This window comes from Trematomus bernacchii, unplaced genomic scaffold (genome assembly GCF_902827165.1).
Source record: "Trematomus bernacchii unplaced genomic scaffold, fTreBer1.1, whole genome shotgun sequence".
NCBI classification, from domain to species: Eukaryota; Metazoa; Chordata; class Actinopteri; order Perciformes; family Nototheniidae; genus Trematomus; species Trematomus bernacchii.
Window position 1 is genome coordinate 358,817 of NW_022987579.1, and position 23,198 is coordinate 382,014.

Sequence of the window (23,198 nt, forward strand, 5' to 3'; positions counted from 1 at the left end):
GAATTCATTTCTTATTTTATAGTTACTTAACTGTATATCATTTTAGTTTTATCTTTAATTGTATTAATCTTTAATCTGTCCTGTTCTATTTCATACTTACCGACCGCCAGAGGCGGTGCTTTAGCACTGGATATCTTCTGTCTCGCGCATGCGTAGGTCGAATATTTATATCAACAAAGTCACGTGTGACCTCGTATGACCCCGGAAGGTATAAGTTCCGGTGTTGTCAACGAGTTCAGTTCTTTTTCATCTTCTCGCTGTGCAGGTTACTACTTTATGAGTAGAAGCCAAGCTAGCTTATTGAAAATTCTAGCTCATAGCCGGTAGCCTTGCGATCGTCTCGATCGGAGATGCGGGCTAGAAACGCTCGCCCTCCAAAGGCTGCGACGAGTTGTCCGCCCTCCCAAGGGAGGGGACCGCGGTGTTCACCGCTCGGACCCCAGGAGCTCCGGACCGGTAAAGAGCGGACGCTCCTGCACACAGCCGGTGAGATCGCTACCATTTATTGCTGATTGTGCTATATCTATATACTCTCAAACTAAGGAGATAATTGTGTACAAATTAACCGAGGGCTCTCGCTAATTTGTTACTGTTACCTGTACTATCATCCAGTTAGCTGAGTGCTACCGCTGAAGGCTAACTTTCTACTGCGCTAGTGAAGAGAGCGTCTCCGCCCTCCTTCTCACTACATACTTTTGGTTCCTTGCCTGTTCTATCGTCCAGTTAGCTGAGTGTTTTCGTTCAAGCTAACTGTTACGGCGCTAGTGAAGAGAGTGTCTTCGCTCCCCTCTCACAGCTCACAATTAGTTATTTTATTTAATCGTTTATTTGACAGGGACAATGCACTGTAATGAACACTTAAAACATTTAAATGTGTCAAGCGTAACAGTGCCAGATTTAGCTTTGAGCTATTTTCCATTCCCTCACATAAAACATTTAAGGAAATTACTTTTTACAAACAGGGTAAAAAAAAGAAAAAAAAAAAAAATACATGATATGCAAAGAGTGGCAACGACACATAAAGTGTTCTATCCTCCAGTTAACTGAGTGCTCTCGCTCAAAGTTAACTTGCTACAGCGCTAGTGAAGAGAGTGTCTTCACTCCCCTCTCACAGCTCACAATTAGTTCCTGTTCCATCCTCCAGTTAACTGAGTGCTCTCGCTCAAAGCTAACTTGCTACAGCGCTAGTGAAGAGAGTGTTTCCGCTCCCCTCTCCCTGCACACAGTTGGTTTAATGCCCGTTCCATCCTTCAGTTAGCAGAGTGCTCTCGCTTAGGCTAACTCGCTACGGCGCTAGTGGAGAGAGTATTCAGGATGCTCTTAGCGCTTCCTTAAACCAAGGGTACAAGCTTCAGTTCCGACGCTGGCCCCCAGTCTTCAGCCGGGTCAAAATGACCACCATAAGCGACCCGGCAAAATAAATCGCCCTAAACCAGGAGCTGTCAGTCCTCCTTGCCAAGGGGGCAATCCTGTGAGCCTGTGGACCCCATCTCACAGCCCGGGCTTCTACTCAACCTACTTCCTGGCAAGGAAGAAAGGCGGTGGACTTCGCCCAATCCTCGATCTGAGGGGACTCAACAAGTTCCTAAGGATTTTTACCTTCCCATGTGCTGAGCACAGCGGACGTTCTTCGTACCGTGGCCAGGGGGGAATGGTTCACGTCCGTCGACTTGAAGGACGCTTATTTTCATGTGCCTATTGTGCCTCATCACAGGCAGTTTCTTCGCTTTGCCTTCAGAGGTCGTCATTTCCAGTTCAGGGTGCTCCCATTCGGACTCTCCCTCTCTTGGACGACTGGTTAATCTGTGCACCATCCCGGTTACAGACGATCCAGGACACGGCTCTCCTTCTCTCTCATGTCGCCCGGCTAGGCCTCAGGGTGAACATGGAGAGGAGTTGTCTGAACCCCTCTCAGAGCCTAACCTTCATTGGGGTGGCTCTGGACACAGTCACTCAACCAGCGAAAGCAGTGTTCTTGCCCCCACTCCTGGTAGACGTGATGCTTTATTCTAGCAGCAGCCGACTGGATAAGCCGTCCTGCTAAAACTTCTTGTTTTTTCCAACTAGGTGAAGGCAGTGCTCTCGCTCCCGCTCCCTCTGCTGGTAACATGGGTATAGTTACATCCCTTTTGTGTTCGGCGAGTAGGAGCGTTGCTCTACTCTTTCCGTTCAGCAGGTAGCTGGTGAAGGCTGTGTTGTCGCACCCCGCTCCCGCCTACGCTGCATCTGGCATTCGTTATTAACTCAACCAGTGAGGGCGGTGTTCTCGCCCCCGCTCCTGATAGACGCGCTGCTTCATTCTAGCAGCAGCTGCCTGGCTAAACTGCCCTGTTAAATGTCCTTATCTAATCCACCTAGGTGAAGGCAGTGCTCTCGCTCCCGCTCTCTCTGCTGGTAACGTGGGTGTAGGACATTTACATCCCTCTCTGTGTTCGGCGAGTAGGAGCATTGCTCTACTCTTTACGTTCATCAGGTAGCTAGTGGAGGCAGTGTTCTCGCCCCCGCTCCTGGTAGGCGTGTTGCTTGATTCTAGCAGGAGCCGCCTGGCTGTCCTGTTAAACTTCCTTGTTTAACCCAGCTAGGCGCGGGCCTGTCCATCTGCTGCACAGACTCTGCTGTGGGACGCCTTGGCGTCTCCCCAACAGGAAGGACCTCTTGTCTCAGTTGGAAGGTCGGATGTGGCACCCCGACCCCTGCCACCTCCAGCTGTGGGTCTGGCCACTGGAGGGCCCGACCCACTGCTGAGCGACTGCATAGAGTCTGTCAGGAAGACTATTCTCAAATGCTAGGGCACCATCTACTCGTAGGCAGTAAGAAAACAGGTGGAAACTGTTTTTTTGACTGGTGCCAAGGGAGAAATGAGGACCCAGCATATTGCTCGGTACCTACGACCCTTGAGTTCCTTCAGTCCCTCCTGGACGACGGCCGGTGTCCCGCTACCGTCAGGGTGTATGTGGCTGCTATATCAGCTCAACACGCAAGGGCTGACAACAGCACAGTGGGGAGCCATAGGCTGGTATCCCTCTTTTTAAGGGGAGCTCTGAGGCTTCGCCCCCCGAATATCCCAAGGGCCCCTACATGGGACCTGCCCTTGGTGCTGGATGCCCTATGCTTGCCTCCTGTTGAACCTTTGTTACAGGCAGAACTGAGGTGGCTCTCAGCTAAGACTGCTTTCCTTCTTGCCATCACCTCAGCAAAGCGTGTAAGCGAGCTTCAGGCCTTGTCCGTGAACAGCTCGTGTCTGAGGTGGAACTCAGATGGCTCAGGTGTCACCTTTGGCCGAACACAGCGTTCCTCCCTGAGGTGCTGGCACGCTCTCATTTTAATCGGCCTATCCAGCTGGCACGGTTTGACCCCCCATCAGGAGAGGGGGAAGAGAGGTCAAGACTCCTATGCCCGGTGCGGGCCCTTAGAGCTTATGTCCAGAATACCGCAGGCATGCGTCAGTCTGAACAGCTCTTTCTGTGTTACGGTGGTCCTAGAAGGGGCTGTGCGCTCTCAGAACAGCGCTTGTCCCACTGGATCATGGACGTCATTGCCCAGGCATACAAGGCGAATGACCGTCCCTTGCCACCCAGAGTAAAGTGCCACTCTACCAGGAGTGTCTCCACGTCATGGGCGACCTTGAGAGGTGTGCCCCTGGAGGACATATGGGCTGCGGCCACATGGGCATCTCTGAGCACATTCGCCAGATACTACAGGGTGAATGTTGCCGCCCCTCACCCGCTGGGTGTGGTCCTCCTGCAGAGTCCGCCTAGGCCATCCCTATAGGGGGAGTATTCAGACTTCCTCGTGACTCTGTTGGTATAGGTCATCCAGTGCTAAAGCACCGCCTCTGGTGGTCAGTAAGTATGAAATAGAACGATAGTTACGTATGTAACTACGGTTCTATGAATACTGGATGACCGCCAGAGTTCTTGGTCACTCGGAATCTCGTGTTTCCGCGAGAAGATTCCATAGAACTGAACTTGTTGATAACACCAGAGCTTATACCTTCCGGGGTCATACGAGGTCACACGTGACTTTGTTGATATAAATATTCGACCTATGCATGCGCGAGACAGAAGATATCCAGTGCTAAAGCACCGCCTCTGGCGGTCATCCAGTATTCATAGAACCGTAGTTACATACGTAACTATCGTTTTTCATTCTCACCCTGTTGCTGTCTGATCTGATCTGATCTCACCTTGGAGAGCTGGTAGAGGCTGAGGACTTGTCTGCAGAAGTTGTTTCCGTGCCGGCACTGATCCACCAGTTTCTGCAGCTGCACGGCCACCTGGTCTTCAGGGAGGGGGAGAACCACGAAGGACGAGAGGCTGCTGAACGAGGGCACTGCGGGAGGAAATGTGGATTTAAAAGTATCCTATTATATATTATAGGTCTCAGATATATACAAATGTATAAAAAACATGTCTATGAAGTGTTTTGCTCAAACTACCAAACATATTTCAGCCCTGTTACTAAAGTGCTGATTCTGGGTCTGTAGCTTTAAAATAATTCTCCCAGCAGAAACTCAGCTAAATGCTGCCCTGATGAAACTCCATATCATGTTCCAAACCACATCAAGGATTCTCTCTGAAACAGTATGGAGCTCAAACTCTTTCTCTCTCTCAGGTTTACCACAAGGTGACTTCCTTTTGATTTCCTGCTTCTTCACACATACTCTCTCCAGTACAGGTTAGCTCTGAGTGTTAGCATGCTAATGTAAACATCGACCTTCCAGAACACGTCTCATTGTTTGACTCATTGACAGCAACGTTTCTGATTGGCCCATGGGTGTAAAGCCCGCCCACATTTTAGTAATGTCATCATGACGCAGCAAAAAAAAGTGCATTTTGCATGATAGGAGACCTTTAAAGTTGAAAAAGCCATAATATTTATATATAATCAAAGGGTCGAGCTTACAGCTGGTGATCTTCTTCTGCAGATCTTCCTCCTCCTCCTCTTCCTCCTCTGTTTGTGGCCTCAGGTCTCCAGAGGCGATCCCCCTGCAGCGCAGCACCAGCTTCATGTCTCCGTGCTGCAGAGAGAAGTACCTGCACACCCTGCTGGCCTCATGGATGCTCCCTTCATCCAACAGCTGATCCACCAGCGTTCCCAGGATGCACCTCTCCTCTGGACTCAGCGTGTCCTCCTCACGCAGCTCCTCCGTGCTCAGACTCTCCTCCGCACTGAGGCCCTCCACCTTGCTTAGACCCTCCTCCACACTGAGGCCCTCCTCCATGCTCAGACCCTCCTCCGCGCTGAGGCCCTCCTTCATGCTGAGGCCCTCCTTCATGCTGAGGCCCTCCTTCATGCTGAGGCCCTCCTCCTTGCTGAGGCCCTCCTTCATGCTGAGGCCCTCCACCTTGCTGAGACCCATCTCCGTGCTGAGACCCTCCTCCGCCCTGAGGCCCTCCTCCGCCATGAGGCCCTCCTCCTCCTTCATGCATGGGATGTTGGAGAAGCAGAACTCCTTCACCATCAGCTCGTATGATGAGGTCGTCTCCTGGGTGATTGACAGGTTGAAGACGCTCTGTTTCTCCGTGGCGCCGGCTAAGACCCGCCCCCTCACCCTCTCCGCCCACAGCTGCTTCTCCAGGCTCTCCAGGCGGCCCCTTGGAGCCGGGACGAGTCTGGACAGCCAATGGGAGGAGAGGAGGAGCAGCAGGCAGCACTCCTGCACCTCCAGAAGCTCCGCCCCCCCGGATTCTTTCTTCGTCTGCGACAGGAAGAAGAGGGACGCCGGCTCCGGGTCGATGCCGTCGGCCTGCAGCTGATCGTGACATTTCCTCCAGAGAGAAACACGCGTCTCCAGTCTGCTCCACTGCCGCTTGGACTTCTGGGAGTTTACGTCCTGCAGAAGCTAGAGGGAGAGAGAAAGCATGTTAAATACATTTAAAACTCGCACATGAGATCTAGTTTTTACGTTGCACTTGTTGATGTTTGCACTAAAATACACTTAAAGGTCTCCTATCATGCAAAAGTCACTTTTTAATGTCTTCTCTACATCACCATGAGTCCCCGGTGTGTCCCCGGTGTGTCCCCGGTGTGTCAGGAGACTCACAAAGTGTTAGAAAATAAACCCCTCTCTCTTTTCCTCCGTACCCACATCTCTAAAAACGGGGGAACAACGGAGCTGATCCAGATTTGCTGCGTCATGACGACATTACTAAAATGTGGGCGGGCTTTACACCCACGGGCCAATCAGAAACGTTGCTGTCAGAAAACAATGAGACGTGTTCTGGAAGTAATATGGTCTGCATACATGCCAACCTTTCCAAATCCAAAAGAGGTAGGTTTGCGCGTGGCGAATGTGCACGCCAAACTAGGTAATCAGAAGAAATGGAACCCCAGTAATTACATGTATAAACCATGTATTTAACATATTGCATCATTTTATGCATTTTTCAGAAGAAGTGGTAGTTTGGTAAACAAACGACATGTTTGGTCTGTAAAATGTCCAAAAGTAAAAGAATGGGAGATCAATATCCCAAAGTCTCCACATGTTATTATATTTTGTGTGTTTCTGGTCCTCTTTCAGTTGAGACAGTGGAGATGAAGGATGTGTCAGGATGTAGAACTCTTGTGTGAACATTGGATAAAGCCAGGTTCATATTCTTGTTTCATGTTGTTGACATATTAGAGTCAAAGGTTTGCACAGAGCGATATATCTTTGTGTTGCGCCATAAATCAGAAAATACTGCATTAAAACAGTCATTTCCTGCATGTTTTTGCAGTGTGATATAAATAATGTACAAGCTTTCAGATTGCTGTAGTTCACTAAGCAGAGACATTAACGACATGTTTGGTGTTGAAAATGTCCGAAAAAGTGAAAGAATTGGAGATAAATATCCCAAAGTCTCAAAATGGTATTATATATTTTGTGTGTTTGTGGTCCTCTTTCAGTTGAGACACTGCAGGATGCTTCCGGAAAAGACCAAACACTGGATGTCTTTCAGTCGCCAACATGTGTTTTCGAGACACTGATATTAACGGGGACACCCTGCAGGACTCAAATGCCTCGTCTCTGTTCCCCTAAACTCATTTGGGAGTGATGACTGATTATTATCAGTCCCGGGGGTCTGCGGCAGGCTGAAGTGGAGGCTGGCTTGACCACAGTCCTTCCTCTGCACGTTGTTTCTCTTCCAGAAACACAGAGGACTGTTAGTATGATGGGATCACAGCAGTGTTGTAGTCAAGTCACCAATTCACGAGTCCAAGTCACTCTCGAGTCACCACTCTTCGAGTCCGAGTCCAAGTCCGAGTCACCCAAGGAGTGTCCGAGTCGAGTCCGAGTCCGAGTCATCATTACCTGTGTTCGAGTCCGAGTCCAAGTCTGAGTCACCCAAGGAGTGTCCGAGTCGAGTCCGAGTCATCATTACCTGTGTTCGAGTCCGAGTCCAAGTCCGAGTCACCTAAGAAGAGTCCAAGTCCGAGTCACAAGTCTTCATGTATTAATGATAATCCTGTCATGTTATACTAATCTGTCTATTGAACTGCTGTGAAGCCAGTTTGGCTACAATTCTTGTAATAGTACCAGAGATGGAGTACTCGAGTGCCGATTTTCAGGACTCGTGACTCGACTCTGACTCGCGCACTGATTGACGCGACTCGGACTTGGACTCGTCAATTCTCGCGCACGATGACTTGTACGCTGACTTGGACTCGGACTCGTGAATTTTTCCCCCCATGATGACTCGGACTCGACTTGTACATTGACGCTCCGACTTGGACTTGGACTCGGACTCCAGCAAGTTTTCTATGGAGTCTGATGTCCTCTATCCTGGCGTGTGCACCGACTGCGAGGCGAGTTCACGTACTGGGCCCCGCTACTCCAGTCTAAAGATGTCTAGAGACACACCCCGCATCGTTGCTGTATGCTTTCACACATTCTGCTTCCACATTGGAAAAGAGCAGCGCAAAATGCTCTATGTGGAAACAATATTGAAGAGAAGGCTCCGTAACACATTACTCTAAACATCGAGTTCAGACATATAGGCTGTCTTGAACACTATCATCAGAGTAACGTCATCTAATCAATACATAAAGATTCAGCCGATAACACGAAAGCACATGGCTACTAAACATGCAGAATGACGTCATTCTGCATGCTAAGTAGCCATGTGCTTTCGTGTTATCGGCCGAGTCGCGTCAATCAGTGCGCGAGTCCGAGTCGAGTCCAAGTCGAGTCTCGAGTCCCGAAAATCGGCACTCGAGTCCGACTCGAGTCCGAGTCCAGGACTTGAATACTCCATCTCTGGTGTGTGTGTGTGTGTACACACACCTGTGTAAGCAGCAGTGTGTGTGTCGGCAGCCCCCCCAGCATCGCCCCCTGTCGGGCCTCTCTGAATCGCCCCCCCTCCTGCAGAGCGTCCACCACCGCCTGCAGCTCCTCCTGCTGGACGGAGGGCGAGGTGCACTGCAGCAGGCGGGGGGGCAGGCTGACCTCTGACCCCTGCAGCAGCTCACTCAGCTCACTCAGCTTCCTGAAGTCCGGACCTGCACACACACGCACACGCACACACGCACACACACACACAGAAAATACACAATTAAAACGTATTATTCTTATTATAACATTATTATATTTTTTTATTTAGTTTTTTAAGAAGAAAATGTAATTATCCACACACACACACACACACACACACACACACACACACACACACACACACGTGTATCACTGTTTTAGTGATATTAGATGTTCTGACCGTTGGACTTCAGCAGCTTGTGGACGTCTCTGAGCAGCAGCAGCAGGCGGTGCAGGTCGTACTGCGAGGAGCAGCGCTGCAGCGTGGAGAGCAGCAGCTCCGAGGCCTGGCTCTCCACCCACTGCAGGGGGAGGAGAGCCTCAGGGCCTGGGGGCAAACTCCTCATCTGGAGGGGGGAGAGAGACAGAGGGGGAGAGAGGGGAAGAGAGAGAGGGGAGAGAGACAGAGAGGGGAAGAGAGAGAGGGGAGAGAGACAGAGGGGGGAGAGAGAGAGAGGAGGGAGAGAGAGAGAGACAGAGAGAGAGAGAGAGGGGAAGAGAGAGAGGGAGGGAGAGAGAGAGAGACAGAGAGAGAGGGAGAGAGAGGGAGAGAGAGAGAGAGAGGGGAAGAGAGAGAGGGAGGGAGAGAGAGAGAGACAGAGAGAGAGGGAGAGAGAGGGAGAGAGAGAGAGGTTTTACTATCGTCTTCAGTATTTCTTTCACATTAAAAGACATATTTTGTATAGATTTTTTATGTTTTTTTAGATGTATAATAATTTTAAAGGTCACCTATCATGCTATTTTTAGGCAATAGCATAGGTCTCAGATATATACAAATATATAAAAAACATGTCTATGAAGTGTTTTGCTCAACATACCAAACAGATCATTCTAGCCATACCTCATATCCCTCTATTTCACTTCCTGTTTCTAAAGTGCTGATTTGGGGTACAAAGCTTTAACAAAGGAGGGGTCTGAGCTCATGCGGGACCCGGCAGCTACTGTCTAAACTAAATGCTGCCGTGATGAAACGCCATATCATGGATTATCAAGGATTCTCTCTGAAACAGTATGGAGCTCAAAGGCTTTCTCTCTTGCCGGTTATACCACAAGGTGAGTTCCTTTTTATTTCCTGCTTATTCACACACATGCTCTCCAGTACAGGTTAGCTCTGAGTGTTAGCAATGCTAATGTAAACACCGACCATATTACGTCCAAAACAGTCGGGCATTGTTTCTGATAGCAACGTTTCTGATAGTGCCGTGGGTCCACATTTCAGATATTACGTCATATCGGACGCAAATCTGGATCAGCTCCGTTGTTCCCCCGTTTTTAGAGATTTGGGTACGGAGGAAAAGAGAGAGGGTTTTATTTCTGACGCTGCGTGAGTTCCCTGACACACCGGGGACACATGGTGATGTAGAGAAGACATCAAAAAGTGACTTTTGCATGATAGGTCCGTTTGCTCTTTCTAACCCAAAGCTCCTACAGTTTAACTCAGCACTGAGAGTGACATTAAAGACCAACTTTACAATTAACAAAAAAGGGAATGACTAATTACTGAGGGATAGAGACAATTCTGCCCATACGTTTATTGTAAAAAAAAGGTCCAATGAATAAGTGAGAAAATCCTGGGTGCAAAAAATAGTGTCTATTGATAAAATGATTTTAAGACTTTTGTAAGATGGATTCGGGATATTTAACATTTCCCCAGGTTTCAGAAGTCTTTAATATCTTTAGAATAATAATATATATACTTTGTTGTGAACTCACAGAGATGAGGGTCCTCTGGAAGTCCAGCAGCTTGGCTTTGGCCTCAGAGAAGTTCCTGTAGTCACAACACAGCTCAAACATCTGCAGCACCAGAACCAGAGGACAGTCCTGAGGGACACAACACGGTTACAACAGAAATACAAATATACAGACGCTCTATTTAAACCTATTTAAAACATTCAAGTGTCAAGGCTTTATTATCATTTGCACTTTAGCTACAGTCCCAGGCTCCTCCAACAGTGCAACATATATACAGAACAAATAAAACAGATAAAATAGTGCAAGAGAATGTTTTGAGAAGTAAATACAAATAAAATAGAAATAGTCACATCTAATACAAAAAAAACACATGTTTCTAGTGTTGTTTTTACCCTCTGGAAGAGGCTGAATCCTCGCAGCAGAGGTCTGACGTGGCCCCGCCCCAAAAGCGTCTTCCAGATGATTGACAGGTCGTGCAGAGTCCACTGGTGGTGGGGGGGGGGCGTCGGCCAGGTGGGAGGTGGCCTCCCCGAACGTGACATCATCAACAGAGGTCAACACCCACACACAGAGGCAGGGAACAAGCTCCGCCCCCTGCAGGTCCAAGAGAGAAAATAATTATACAGAAAGCACCAGGATGACGTGTTTCTGTGTTGGTCCCTGAAGGCAGCATCTCCCTGGTCCAATGGGATTCCCCCATGTGATTTTTGATTATAGCAGAAAATAATCTCTGTCAAACAAACGTTTAGTTCAGCAGGAAAATCTCCACATATTAACACCACTTTATGATTTCTGAAGCAATAAGCTAATGTTGGGCTATAAAGGAACTACAACACGGTCACATGACTTCACCACCGCTAAGCTAAAGGAGGCTAATGTTGGGCTATAAAGGAACTACAGCACGGTCACATGACTTCATGTCACCACCGCTAAGCTAAAGGTGGCTAATGTTGGGCTATAAAGGAACTACAGCACGGTCACATGACTTCACCACCGCTAAGCTAAAGGTGGCTAATGTTGGGCTATAAAGGAACTACAGCACGGTCACATGACTTCACGTCACCACCGCTAAGCTAAAGGTGGCTAATGTTGGGCTATAAAGGAACTACAGCACGGTCACATGACTTCACGTCACCACCGCTAAGCTAAAGGAGGCTAATGTTGGGCTATAAAGGAACTACAGCACGGTCACATGACTTCACGTCACCACCGCTAAGCTAAAGGTGGCTAATGTTGGGCTATAAAGGAACTACAGCACGGTCACATGACTTCACGTCACCACCGCTAAGCTAAAGGTGGCTAATGTTGGGCTATAAAGGAACTACAGCACGGTCACATGACTTCACGTCACCACCGCTAAGCTAAAGGAGGCTAATGTTGGGCTATAAAGGAACTACAGCACGGTCACATGACTTCACGTCACCACCGCTAAGCTAAAGGTGGCTAATGTTGGGCTATAAAGGAACTACAGCACGGTCACATGACTTCATGTCACCTCCGCTAAGCTAAAGGTGGCTAATGTTGGGCTATAAATAGTATTAAATGTATTACCTGTTGGCAGGCGGCCATCACAGCCAGCAGGGGGCAGCGTTGCTCCAGCGCCTCCTTCAGCAGGAAGCTGTCGGGCACTGCCTCCTCCTGGCTCTTCAGGAGCACCAGGAGCAGATCCTCCTCTCTGTGGGGGGCCTCCTCTCTGTGGGGGGTCTGCTCCTGGGGGCCACTGAGCCCCCCTCCCTCCCTCTGGCTGAACACCTGCAGCTCCTGGAAGGCCAGGCTCAGGTGCGCCTGGAGGGCGGGGCCAAACTGAGCCGCCAGAGACCTCACCTGGAGAGAAGGTCCAAATATGGTCAGAGGGCCGGTTTCTCAAACTTACGTACCCCACATTTAAGAACATTTCAAAGCCCATACTTCTTTACTTTTACTTGAGTAAAGAAGTTTAGTCGGTACTTCTACTTCAACCAGAGTATTTGTAAACACGAGTATCTGTACTTCTACTTGAGTAAAGGATGTGTGTACTTTTGTCATCTCTGATCACAAGACTTTTTCCAGATGTGTGTTAGGATGTTGTGGAGGTGTGCGTGTGTGTGCGTGTGCGTGTGCGTGTGCGTGTGTGTGTGTGTGTGTGTGTGTGTGTGTGTTCACCTGCTGGGGGGGGAAGTTGTGCAGCTGGACGAACAACAGGAAGTTGATGAAGTGTGCGTCCTGTGCGCAGTGAGAGGCGTAAACAGAGCTGAGAGGCAGAGAGTGAAGCTGACAGAACTGAACCGGCAGCGACCAATCCTGAGCCGCCTCGTAGGAGGACCTACACACAGACAAACACACACACACACGCATATTTAAAGTGCAGGGTTCACTATATTTCAGCTATTATGATTCAGCCAGAAAAAGCTAACAAGTCTAAATGATGTTCTTTAAATGTATAATGACAGAAACATTGTAATATAAATATAAAGATGATGTCATCACTCACCTGGCGACGCCTCTCTGCTCCAGGCTGTCCGTCACTGCAGCCTCCAGGCAGCCAATCAGCTGCTCCGCTGCTCCAGGCTCCGCCTCCGCCAGCCGCACACCTTCAGGCACAAATCAGTGTGTTAAAATAATGTGTGTAGAGCTGTGTGTGTGTGTTTACCCAGGTTGTGTGTGTTGTGTGTCTGCAGTGTGTGTGTGTGTGTGTAAGTAAGTAAGTAAGTAAAGCTTTATTTATATAGCACCCTTCACAACACGAATGTACAAAGTGCTTTACAGTACAGTACACAATTCACAGTACAACTAAAATGTAGAATAAAAGGCATAAAAAGGCATAAAACAACAGCAGGTAATACATAGGATAAAACATACGATAAAACACCAATAAAAGACAGCTACTAACTCACCTCCTCCGATGCCCCAAAGGCCTGACGGAAGAGGTGGGTCTTTAACTGCCCCCTAAAAATCTCTACTGAGGCAGAGGCTCTTAGTGTCTGGGGGAGTTTGTTCCAGAGCCTTGGGGCCACCACCTCAAAGGCACGGTCCCCCTTAGTTTTTAGCCTGGTTCGGGGCACCCTTAGGAGGCCTTGCTCAGAGGACCTCAGGGCCCGGGTTGTGCTATGAGGGAGGATCAGGTCATTAATGTAGGCTGGGGCTTGGCCATGGACAGCTCTATAAGTGAAGACCAAAACCTTGAATTGGGTTCTGAGATGGACAGGGAGCCAGTGCAGGGCAGAAAGGATCGGAGTGATGTGGCATGTTTTTTTTGGACCGAGTGAGTAATCTGGCTGCAGCATTTTGGACCTGTTGTAACCGGTTTATTGATGTTTTGTTGAGGCAGGAGAACAGAGCATTACAGTAATCCAGCCGGGATGAAATAAAGGCATGAATAGCCATCTCCATTTCTGTGTTTGATAGAACCCCCCTGAGCTTGGCAATGTTTCGGAGATGGAAAAAACAGGTACGGGTCAGAAGTTTTATGTGTTTGTCTAGTAGCATAGACTGATCGAAAGTTACACCAAGGTTTTTGATGTTTGCCCTGATGTTACCACTGAAGGAACCCAGGTGGCTTGCTATCTTAGAGGCAATGTTATCAGCCGCTAAGATCAAGACTTCGGTTTTTGAAGCATTGAGCTGTAGGAAGTTGCTTGACATCCAATCCTCAATTGCAGACAGACATGTGATGAGAGTGTTTACAATTTCCATTTTGACGGGTTTGAAAGAGATGTATATCTGGATATCATCTGCATAACAGTGATATGAGACACCCTTGAATTGGCTAATTATGCAGCCCAATGGGAGCATGTACAGGGCAAAAAGAAGGGGGGCTAAAACAGAACCCTGGGGCAGGCCGCAGGATAGCGGAGTGCTGTGTGATGAGAACGGGCCCACCGCCACGGAGAAACTTCTCCCACTGAGGTACGAGGCAAACCACTGGAGGGCAGACCCTGAGATGCCTACCCACTCCCTGAGTCTATCTAGCATGATGGCGTGGTCCACTGTGTCAAACGCTGCACTCAGGTCCAACAACACCAGAACCACGCAATCACCTGCATCCGATGCCATCATGATGTCATTGGAGACCCTGAGGAGAGCTGATTCTGTGGAGTGGTGTTTTCTGAAACCTGATTGGAATTTGTCATGGATTTTATTATCATTCAGAAATGTATTGAGTTGGTTAGCAACAACTTTTTCTAAGACTTTTGACACAAATGGGAGCTTTGAGATGGGCCTGTAATTATTCGGGAGGGAGGGATCTAGATTGGGTTTTTTGAGAATGGGCTGAACAACCGCCTGCTTAAAGAATGATGGGACGGAGCCGGAGACAATGGAGATGTTTATAATGTGGAGCAGGGGTGGACACACGAAAAAACTTCTTTTAGCATAGACGTTGGTAAGGCATCCAGAGGGCTTGAGGAAGATTTCATAGTGCTCACTACAGCGGTCAGGTCGGCTATAGTGATGCAGGAGAAATTACTCTGCGTGGCCTGCCTAACTGGACAGATAGGGAGGGGGGAGTGGGAGGGGTTGATGCTCGACCTCACGTCAGCCACCTTGTTTATAAAACAGGTGAGAAAACGGTCGCAGTCGTCGTTTGAATAAATAGGAACTGAGGGGGTGGACGGGTTTACAATGGTATTTATGGTTTTAAATAGTACTCTGGGGTTGTGCTTACTAGAGGAGATGAGGTTAGAAAAATAGGTTGCCCGGGCGTTTTTGACCAAATTGTTATAATCGCAGTAAAGGTCCTTCAGATGGAGACGGTGTACCTGAAGGTTAGTGGTTTTCCACAGCCGCTCAACTTTGCGGCAATGCCGTCTCAGTATACGGGTGTCCTCTGTTAACCAGGGGGATGTGTTTACAGCCAGGGAGCTGCGTGTCACCATGGGAGCGACGTCATCTAAAATGGCGGAGCAGTGTGTATTGAAAGCATTGAGTGTGTGTGTGTGTTTACCCAAGTTGTGCAGGTATTGTGTAGCAGAGTGAGTGTGTGTAGCAGCAGAGTGTGTGTTGTGTGTCTGCAGTGTGTGTGTGTGTGTGTTTACCCAGGTTGTGTGTGTTGAGCAGCAGTGTGTGTGTTGTGTGTCTGCAGTTTGTGTCTGTGTACCCAGGTTGTGCAGGTGTTGTGTAGCAGCAGAGTGTGTGTGTGTAGCAGAGTGTGTGTTGTGTGTCTGCAGTGTGTGTGTGTGTGTTTACCCAGGTTGTGCAGGTGTTGTGTAGCAGCAGACTGTGTGTGTGTAGCAGAGTGTGTGTTGTGTGTCTGCAGGACAGTGTGTAGCGCTCGGATGTCGACCCTCAGCTTCAGACTGCAGACTCCCAGCAGCTCGTAGAAACACACACACGCTGCGGTGATCGACGACACACACACACACTGCATCGCCAATCGGGACACCTGCTGGAGAGCCTGTTGCAGGCTACACACACACACACACACCCCCACACACACACACACACACACACACACACACACCCCCACACACATACACACACACACACACACACACCACACACACACACAGAATACACAATTAAAACGCATTATTGTTATTATATATATATATACCGTTTTTCATCAATATATTCCATTCCATTATATTCCCAAAAGGTGAGAGAATCTGTTGTCCTGAAACTGGTTCCTGTGGGATTAGTACTGGTTTAGTACGGTTGAGTACTGGTTCCAGTGGGATTAGTACTGGTTCCAGTGGGTTTAGTACTGATTTACTACTGGTTCCAGTGGGATTAGTACTGGTTCCTGTGGGATTAGTACTGGTTCCTGTGGGATTAGTACTGGTTCCTGTGGGATTAGTACTGGTTCCTGTGGGATTAGTACTGGTTCCAGTGGGATTAGTACTGGTTCCTGTGGGATTAGTACTGGTTCCAGTGGGATTAGTACTGGTTCCTGTGGGATTAGTACTGGTTTAGTACTGGTTCCTGTGGGATTAGTACTAGTTTAGTTAGTACTGGGATTACTCACAGCAGTGGGACGTCGCAGCTGCCGCTCAGCTGTTGCTTCAGGAAGGTGGCGAAGGCAGAGGAGGGGCGGCCATGACGCAGGAAGTAGAGGAAGTCCAGATTCTCCATCAGAGCGAAGCTGCTCACCAGGTGAGAGCTGGAGAAGTGAGGCAGCTCCGACAGATCTGAGGGGAGGGGGGGGGGGGAAGGACACCTGGGGGTTAATATCTACATCTGTACACCACCCCAACATTAATGTTCATGCTCTTATTTTGTTACAATATGTTGGGAAAGCCGACTCGAAAAATATGTACTCTGCACCCCGCCTCTAACACGTCTCAAACCACGTCTCAAAACAGGTCTCAAAACACGCCTCAAACCACGTCTCAAAACACGCCTCAAAACACGTCTCAAAACACGCCTCAAAACACGTCTCAAACCACATCTCAAAACACGCCTCAAAACACGTCTCAAAACACGTCTCAAAACACGTCTCAAAACACGCCTCAAACCACATCTCAAAACACGTCTCAAACCACGTCTCAAAACACGCCTCAAAACACGTCTCAAAACACGCCTCAAAACACGTCTCAAAACACGCCTCAAAACACGCCTCAAAACACGTCTCAAAACACGCCTCAAAACACGCCTCAAACACGCCTCAAAACACGCCTCAAAACACGTCTCAAAACACGCCTCAAAACACGCCTCAAAACACGTCTCAAAACACGCCTCAAACCACGTCTCAAAACACGCCTCAAAACACGCCTCAAACCACGTCTCAAAACACCGCTCAAAACACGTCTCAAAACACGCCTCAAAACACGTCTCAAAACACGTCTCAAAACACGCCTCAAAACACGTCTCAAAACACGTCTCAAAACACGCCTCAAAACAAGTCTCAAAACAAGTCTCAAAACACGCCTCAAACCACATCTCAAACACGCCTCAAAACACGTTTCAAACCACGTCTCAAACACACCTCAAAACACGTCTCAAACCACGTCTCAAACACGCCTCAAACACGCCTCAAAACACGTCTCAAACCAAGTCTCAAACCACGCCTCAAACCACGTCTCAAAACACGTCTCAAACCACGTCTCAAAACACGCCTCAAAACACGTCTCAAAACACGCCTCAAACCACGTCTCAAAACACGCCTCAAACCACGTCTCAAAACACGCCTCAAACCACGTCTCAAACACGCCTCAAAACACGTCTCAAACCAAGTCTCAAAACACGTCTCAAACACGCCTCAAAACACGTCTCAAACCACGCCTCAAAACACGTCTCAAACCAAGTCTCAAAACACGTCTCAAAACACGCCTCAAAACACGCCTCAAACACGTCTCAAACCAAGTCTCAAAACACGTCTCAAACCACGTCTCAAAACACGCCTCAAAACACGCCTCAAAACACGTCTCAAACCAAGTCTCAAAACACGTCTCAAACCAAGTCTCAAAACACGCCTCAAAACACGTCTCAAAACACGCCTCAAAACACGTCTCAAACCAAGTCTCAAAACACGTCTCAAACCACGCCTCAAAACACGCCTCAAAACACGCCTCAAAACACGTCTCAAACCACGTCTCAAAACACGCCTCAAACCACATCTCAAAACACGCCTCAAACCACGTCTCAAAACACGTCTCAAAACACGCCTCAAAACACGTCTCAAACCACGTCTCAAAACACGTCTCAAATCACGCCTCAAAACAAGCCTCAAAACACGTCTCAAACCACGTCTCAAAACACGCCTCAAAACACGCCTCAAAACACGTCTCAAACACGCCTCAAACCACGTCTCAAACACGCCTCAAAACACGTTTCAAACCACGTCTCAAACACGCCTCAAAACACGTCTCAAAACACGTCTCAAAACACGCCTCAAAACACGTCTCAAAACACGCCTCAAAACACGTCTCAAAACACGCCTCAAAACACGTCTCAAAACAAGTCTCAAAACACGTCTCAAAACACGCCTCAAAACACGTCTCAAAACACGCCTCAAACCACGTCTCAAAACACGCCTCAAAACACGTCTCAAAACACGCCTCAAAACACGTCTCAAACCACGCCTCAAAACACGCCTCAAAACACGCCTCAAAACACGTCTCAAAACACGTCTCAAAACACGCCTCAAAACACGCCTCAAACCACGTCTCAAAACACGCCTCAAACCAGGTCTCAAAACACGCCTCAAAACACGCCTCAAACCACGTCTCAAAACACGTCTCAAACCAAGTCTCAAAACACGTCTCAAAACACGCCTCAAAACACGTCTTAAAACACGCCTCAAACCACGTCTCAAACACGCCTCAAAAAACGTTTCAAACCACGTCTCAAACACGCCTCAAAACACGTCTCAAAACACGCCTCAAAACACGTCTCAAAACACGTCTCAAAACACGCCTCAAAACACGTCTCAAAACACGCCTCAAAACACGTCTCAAAACACGCCTCAAAACACGTCTCAAACACGTCTCAAACCAAGTCTCAAACCAAGTCTCAAACCACGCCTCAAAACACGTCTCAAAACACGCCTCAAACCACGTCTCAAAACACGCCTCAAACCACGTCTCAAACACGCCTCAAAACACGTCTCAAACCAAGTCTCAAAACACGTCTCAAACACGCCTCAAACCACGTCTCAAAACACGCCTCAAAACACGTCTCAAAACACGCCTCAAACCACGTCTCAAAACACGCCTCAAACCAAGTCTCAAAACACGTCTCAAACACGCCTCAAAATACGCCTCCAAACACGCCTCAAACCACGTCTCAAAACACGTCTCAAACCACGTCTCAAACACGCCTCAAAACACGTCTCAAACACGCCTCAAAACACGTCTCAAACCACGCCTCAAAACACGCCTCAAACACGTCTCAAACACGCCTCAAAACACGCCTCAAACCAAGTCTCAAAACACGTCTCAAACCAAGTCTCAAAACACGCCTCAAAACACGTCTCAAAACACGCCTCAAAACACGTCTCAAACCAAGTCTCAAAACACGTCTCAAACCACGCCTCAAAACACGCCTCAAAACACGCCTCAAACCACGTCTCAAAACACGCCTCAAACCACGTCTCAAAACACGCCTCAAAACACGCCTCAAAACACGTCTCAAACCACGTCTCAAACCACGTCTCAAAACACGTCTCAAATCACGCCTCAAAACAAGCCTCAAAACACGTCTCAAACCACGTCTCAAAACACGTCTCAAAACACGCCTCAAAACACGTCTCAAAACACGCCTCAAACCACGTCTCAAACACGCCTCAAAACACGTTTCAAACCACGTCTCAAACACGCCTCAAAACACGTCTCAAACCACGTCTCAAAACACGCCTCAAAACACGTCTCAAAACACGCCTCAAAACACGTCTCAAAACACGCCTCAAAACACGTCTCAAAACAAGTCTCAAACCACGTCTCAAAACACGCCTCAAAACACGTCTCAAAACACGCCTCAAACCACGTCTCAAAACACGCCTCAAAACACGTCTCAAAACACGCCTCAAAACACGTCTCAAACCACGCCTCAAAACACGCCTCAAAACACGTCTCAAACCACGTCTCAAAACACGTCTCAAAACACGCCTCAAACCACGTCTCAAAACACGCCTCAAACCAGGTCTCAAAACACGCCTCAAAACACGCCTCAAAACACGTCTCAAAACACGTCTCAAAACACGTCTCAAAACACGCCTCAAAACACGTCTTAAAACACGCCTCAAACCACGTCTCAAACACGCCTCAAAAAACGTTTCAAACCACGTCTCAAACACGCCTCAAAACACGTCTCAAAACACGTCTCAAAACACGCCTCAAAACACGTCTCAAAACACGTCTCAAAACACGTCTCAAAACACGCCTCAAAACACGTCTCAAAACACGCCTCAAAACACGTCTCAAACACGTCTCAAACCACGTCTCAAACCACGCCTCAAAACACGTCTCAAAACACGCCTCAAACCACGTCTCAAACACGCCTCAAACCACGTCTCAAACACGCCTCAAAACACGTCTCAAACACGCCTCAAAACACGTCTCAAAACACGCCTCAAACCACGTCTCAAAACACGTCTCAAAACACGCCTCAAAACACGTCTCAAACCAAGTCTCAAAATACGTCTCAAACCACGTCTCAAAACACGTCTCAAACCACGCCTCAAAACACGTCTCAAACCACGCCTCAAACCACGTCTCAAACCACTTCTCAAAACACGCCTCAAAACACGCCTCAAACCACTTCTCAAAACACGCCTCAAAACACGTCTCAAAACACGTCTCAAAACACGTCTCAAAACACGTCTCAAAACACGCCTCAAACCACGCCTCAAACCACGTCTCAAACCACGTCTCAAAACACGCCTCAAAACACGTCTCAAAACACGTCTCAAACCACGTCTCAAAACACGTCTCAAAACACGTCTCAAACCACGTCTCAAAACACGTCTCAAACCACGCCTCAAAACACGCCTCAAAACACGTCTCAAAACACGTCTCAAACCACGTCTCAAACCACGTCTCAAACCACGTCTCAAACCATCTCTCTCCACACTGGCATATCCACCCTGATCACATCACACGTCTTCTGTTGTTCTTGATTGATAATATTGTCGTGTTTCTGGACTTGTGTTTTGAGTACCTCGTACGGCGACCTCGAGAGCCTTGAAAGGCGCCTTTATAAATATAATGTATTATTATTATATATTGCTAACACCATTCTTTTGATTAAAGTGAATATATAATGTAAGATGCCCATCCCAGTGTCTCAGAGTCCAACGTGATGTCTTTAAATGTCTTGCGTCGTCTCGTCAGAAAGCTCAAACCATTTACTTTAATTGAATATGAAACAGAGAAAAGCAAAAGGGAGATTTGAGAGGCATTTAGAAACATGTTTGCATGAAAAAGGAATTTATTCATTATCAAAATAGTTGCAGAGGACTCCGGTCGACCATCTTTCATTCAATTAGCCACCATATAAAGAAGAAATAGCAGTACATCCTTACATTGAAGGAGCTGGACCCAGAATGTGTTCACGAATGGAACTTTTGCCTCAATGAAAGATAAGAAGGACTCTATTGATCCCAATCAGGGCAATGTTTGCGTTGAAGCAGCGTAAAAAGGCAATACAACAGAGAAGACTAGAAACAACCCAAAATGTAAACATCTCAAATAGAAAAGTAGAAAAAACGAGTTGAAATAAATATAATAATGGGCTATCAGAAAGACTTTTGTTAATGTACAATGTACAATCTACATTTGAGAGTCAGCTCTTCCGTCAGCAGCTGCTAGCAGGGAGGTGAGGTGTTTGAAATGAAGAGCAGGAAGTCATGTGGATTTAATTCTGTTTCTCTCACCGCTGGAGTTCAGGGTGTTTGCCGCCTGCCAGCCGAACAGCCGGCACGGATCCAGAGGATGCAGCGCCTGCAATAAAAACAACACAGACACACAAAGTACTGAAACACACAGGAGGACACACAAAGTACTGAAACACACAGGAGGACACACAAAGTACTGAAACACACAGGAGGACACACAAAGTACTGAAACACACAGGAGGACACACAAAGTACTGAAACACACAGGAGGACACACAAAGTACTGAAACACACAGGAGGACACACAAAGTACTGAAACACACAGGAGGACACACAAAGTACTGAAACACACAGGAGGACACACAAAGTACTGAAACACACAGGAGGACACACAAAGTACTGAAACACACAGGAGGACACACAAAGTACTGAAACACACAGGAGGACACACACTGTGGAGCAGCGCTGCGGACTGTACTCTGTGTTTGCATGACTATTTGTTTAGTTTAAAGGTCTCCTATGATACTGTTTCTCATCAATATATCACAGGTCTCAGATATATCCAGAGCCTGTCTCTGATTGGCTGAAACACCAAACAGATCATTGCAGCATTACCCATAATCCCCTCTGTTTCAGCCCTGTTTCCAAAGTGCTGATTCTCTGTCTGTTACTTTAGATGAAAATAAGGAGCCGTGTCCGACTATCACAAGTAGAATCATAATGAAAAATACGTCGGTAAAATGTGCCTGTAGAAAACGGCTTATGCCACAATAGGATAGCAACAAGTAGTCAAGTTATAGTCAGTTTAGCTTCGGTTGCTATGCTAACATCACCCATGTTATACCAGAGAAACTTTCATAACAGCGTTGTGATGCCAAACAGCGTCAATTCAGACTGACACACATTCACTTAAGGGGAACTGGGGATATGTATCAGCTGCTTGTGTGACAGTCAGACAGTGCATACTTTAGAGCCGTGTGAGCTAACCCGGAGCTAACGGGAGAATAAACTCCCGTGGAAGAGCAGTCAGCACTGCAGCGGTCGCTAAATGAAACACATTAATAAACAATGAACCACGGCACTCTGGAGAAAAGTATAAGGTTGGAGAAGTCGTTATTTAATTTAATCTGGCTTCGTATGATTAAAAGCAACACGATCATCAACCCGACGCAGTCCCCCGTTGTTGTAGTGAGCGCCGTAAGCGACGTAAACTGTGACGTCATGACGCAGCAGCGGCAGCACCAGTCAGGCTCTGAGCGGTGTGAAAAGAGCGGGAGCTGAACCGAAGAACCGGTTCTGAACCTGAAAAGCTCTAGCACGGAGCTTGAACGGGAAAAGCCTTGGTGTGAAAGGGGTATATGAGGAGATTCAGGTGATAAGGTGGGGGGGGGGGGTTACCTTGGTTGCTGATTGGCTAATGGTTACACAAGACAAAACATCGTTATGACATCATAAAGTGGCCAAAATCTGATCAGCTCATTGTCAGACAGGTTTTTATAGAAATGGATCAAAAAGAGAGAGAATCTTTGTTCCTGAAACTTTCAGAGTCTCTTTCCACAGAGGGGACACATGTTGATGAAGAAGAGACATGAAGAAGAGGGGACAAATGTTGATGTAGAAGAGACATGAAGAAGAGGGGACACATGGTGATGAAGAAGAGACATGAAGAAGAGGGGACACATGTTGATGAAGAAGAGACATGAAGAAGAGGAGACACATGCTGATGAAGAAGAGACATGAAGAAGA

General features: G+C 47.8%; 1 protein-coding gene across 1 annotated transcript in view; it reads right to left on the reverse strand.

The window, feature by feature from the left end:
• LOC117479881 (spatacsin-like) overlaps nucleotides 1–23,198 on the reverse strand; it is a 53,379-nt gene that overhangs the window by 12,632 nt on the left and 17,549 nt on the right. The window contains 13 exon segments of the mRNA XM_034126989.1: nucleotides 4,187–4,332; nucleotides 4,906–5,845; nucleotides 8,267–8,481; nucleotides 8,694–8,859; nucleotides 10,226–10,333; nucleotides 10,597–10,704; nucleotides 10,706–10,798; nucleotides 11,756–12,028; nucleotides 12,347–12,506; nucleotides 12,675–12,774; nucleotides 15,368–15,585; nucleotides 16,146–16,308; nucleotides 21,492–21,558. Of these exon segments, the coding sequence (XP_033982880.1) occupies nucleotides 4,187–4,332; nucleotides 4,906–5,845; nucleotides 8,267–8,481; nucleotides 8,694–8,859; nucleotides 10,226–10,333; nucleotides 10,597–10,704; nucleotides 10,706–10,798; nucleotides 11,756–12,028; nucleotides 12,347–12,506; nucleotides 12,675–12,774; nucleotides 15,368–15,585; nucleotides 16,146–16,308; nucleotides 21,492–21,558 (2,757 nt within the window).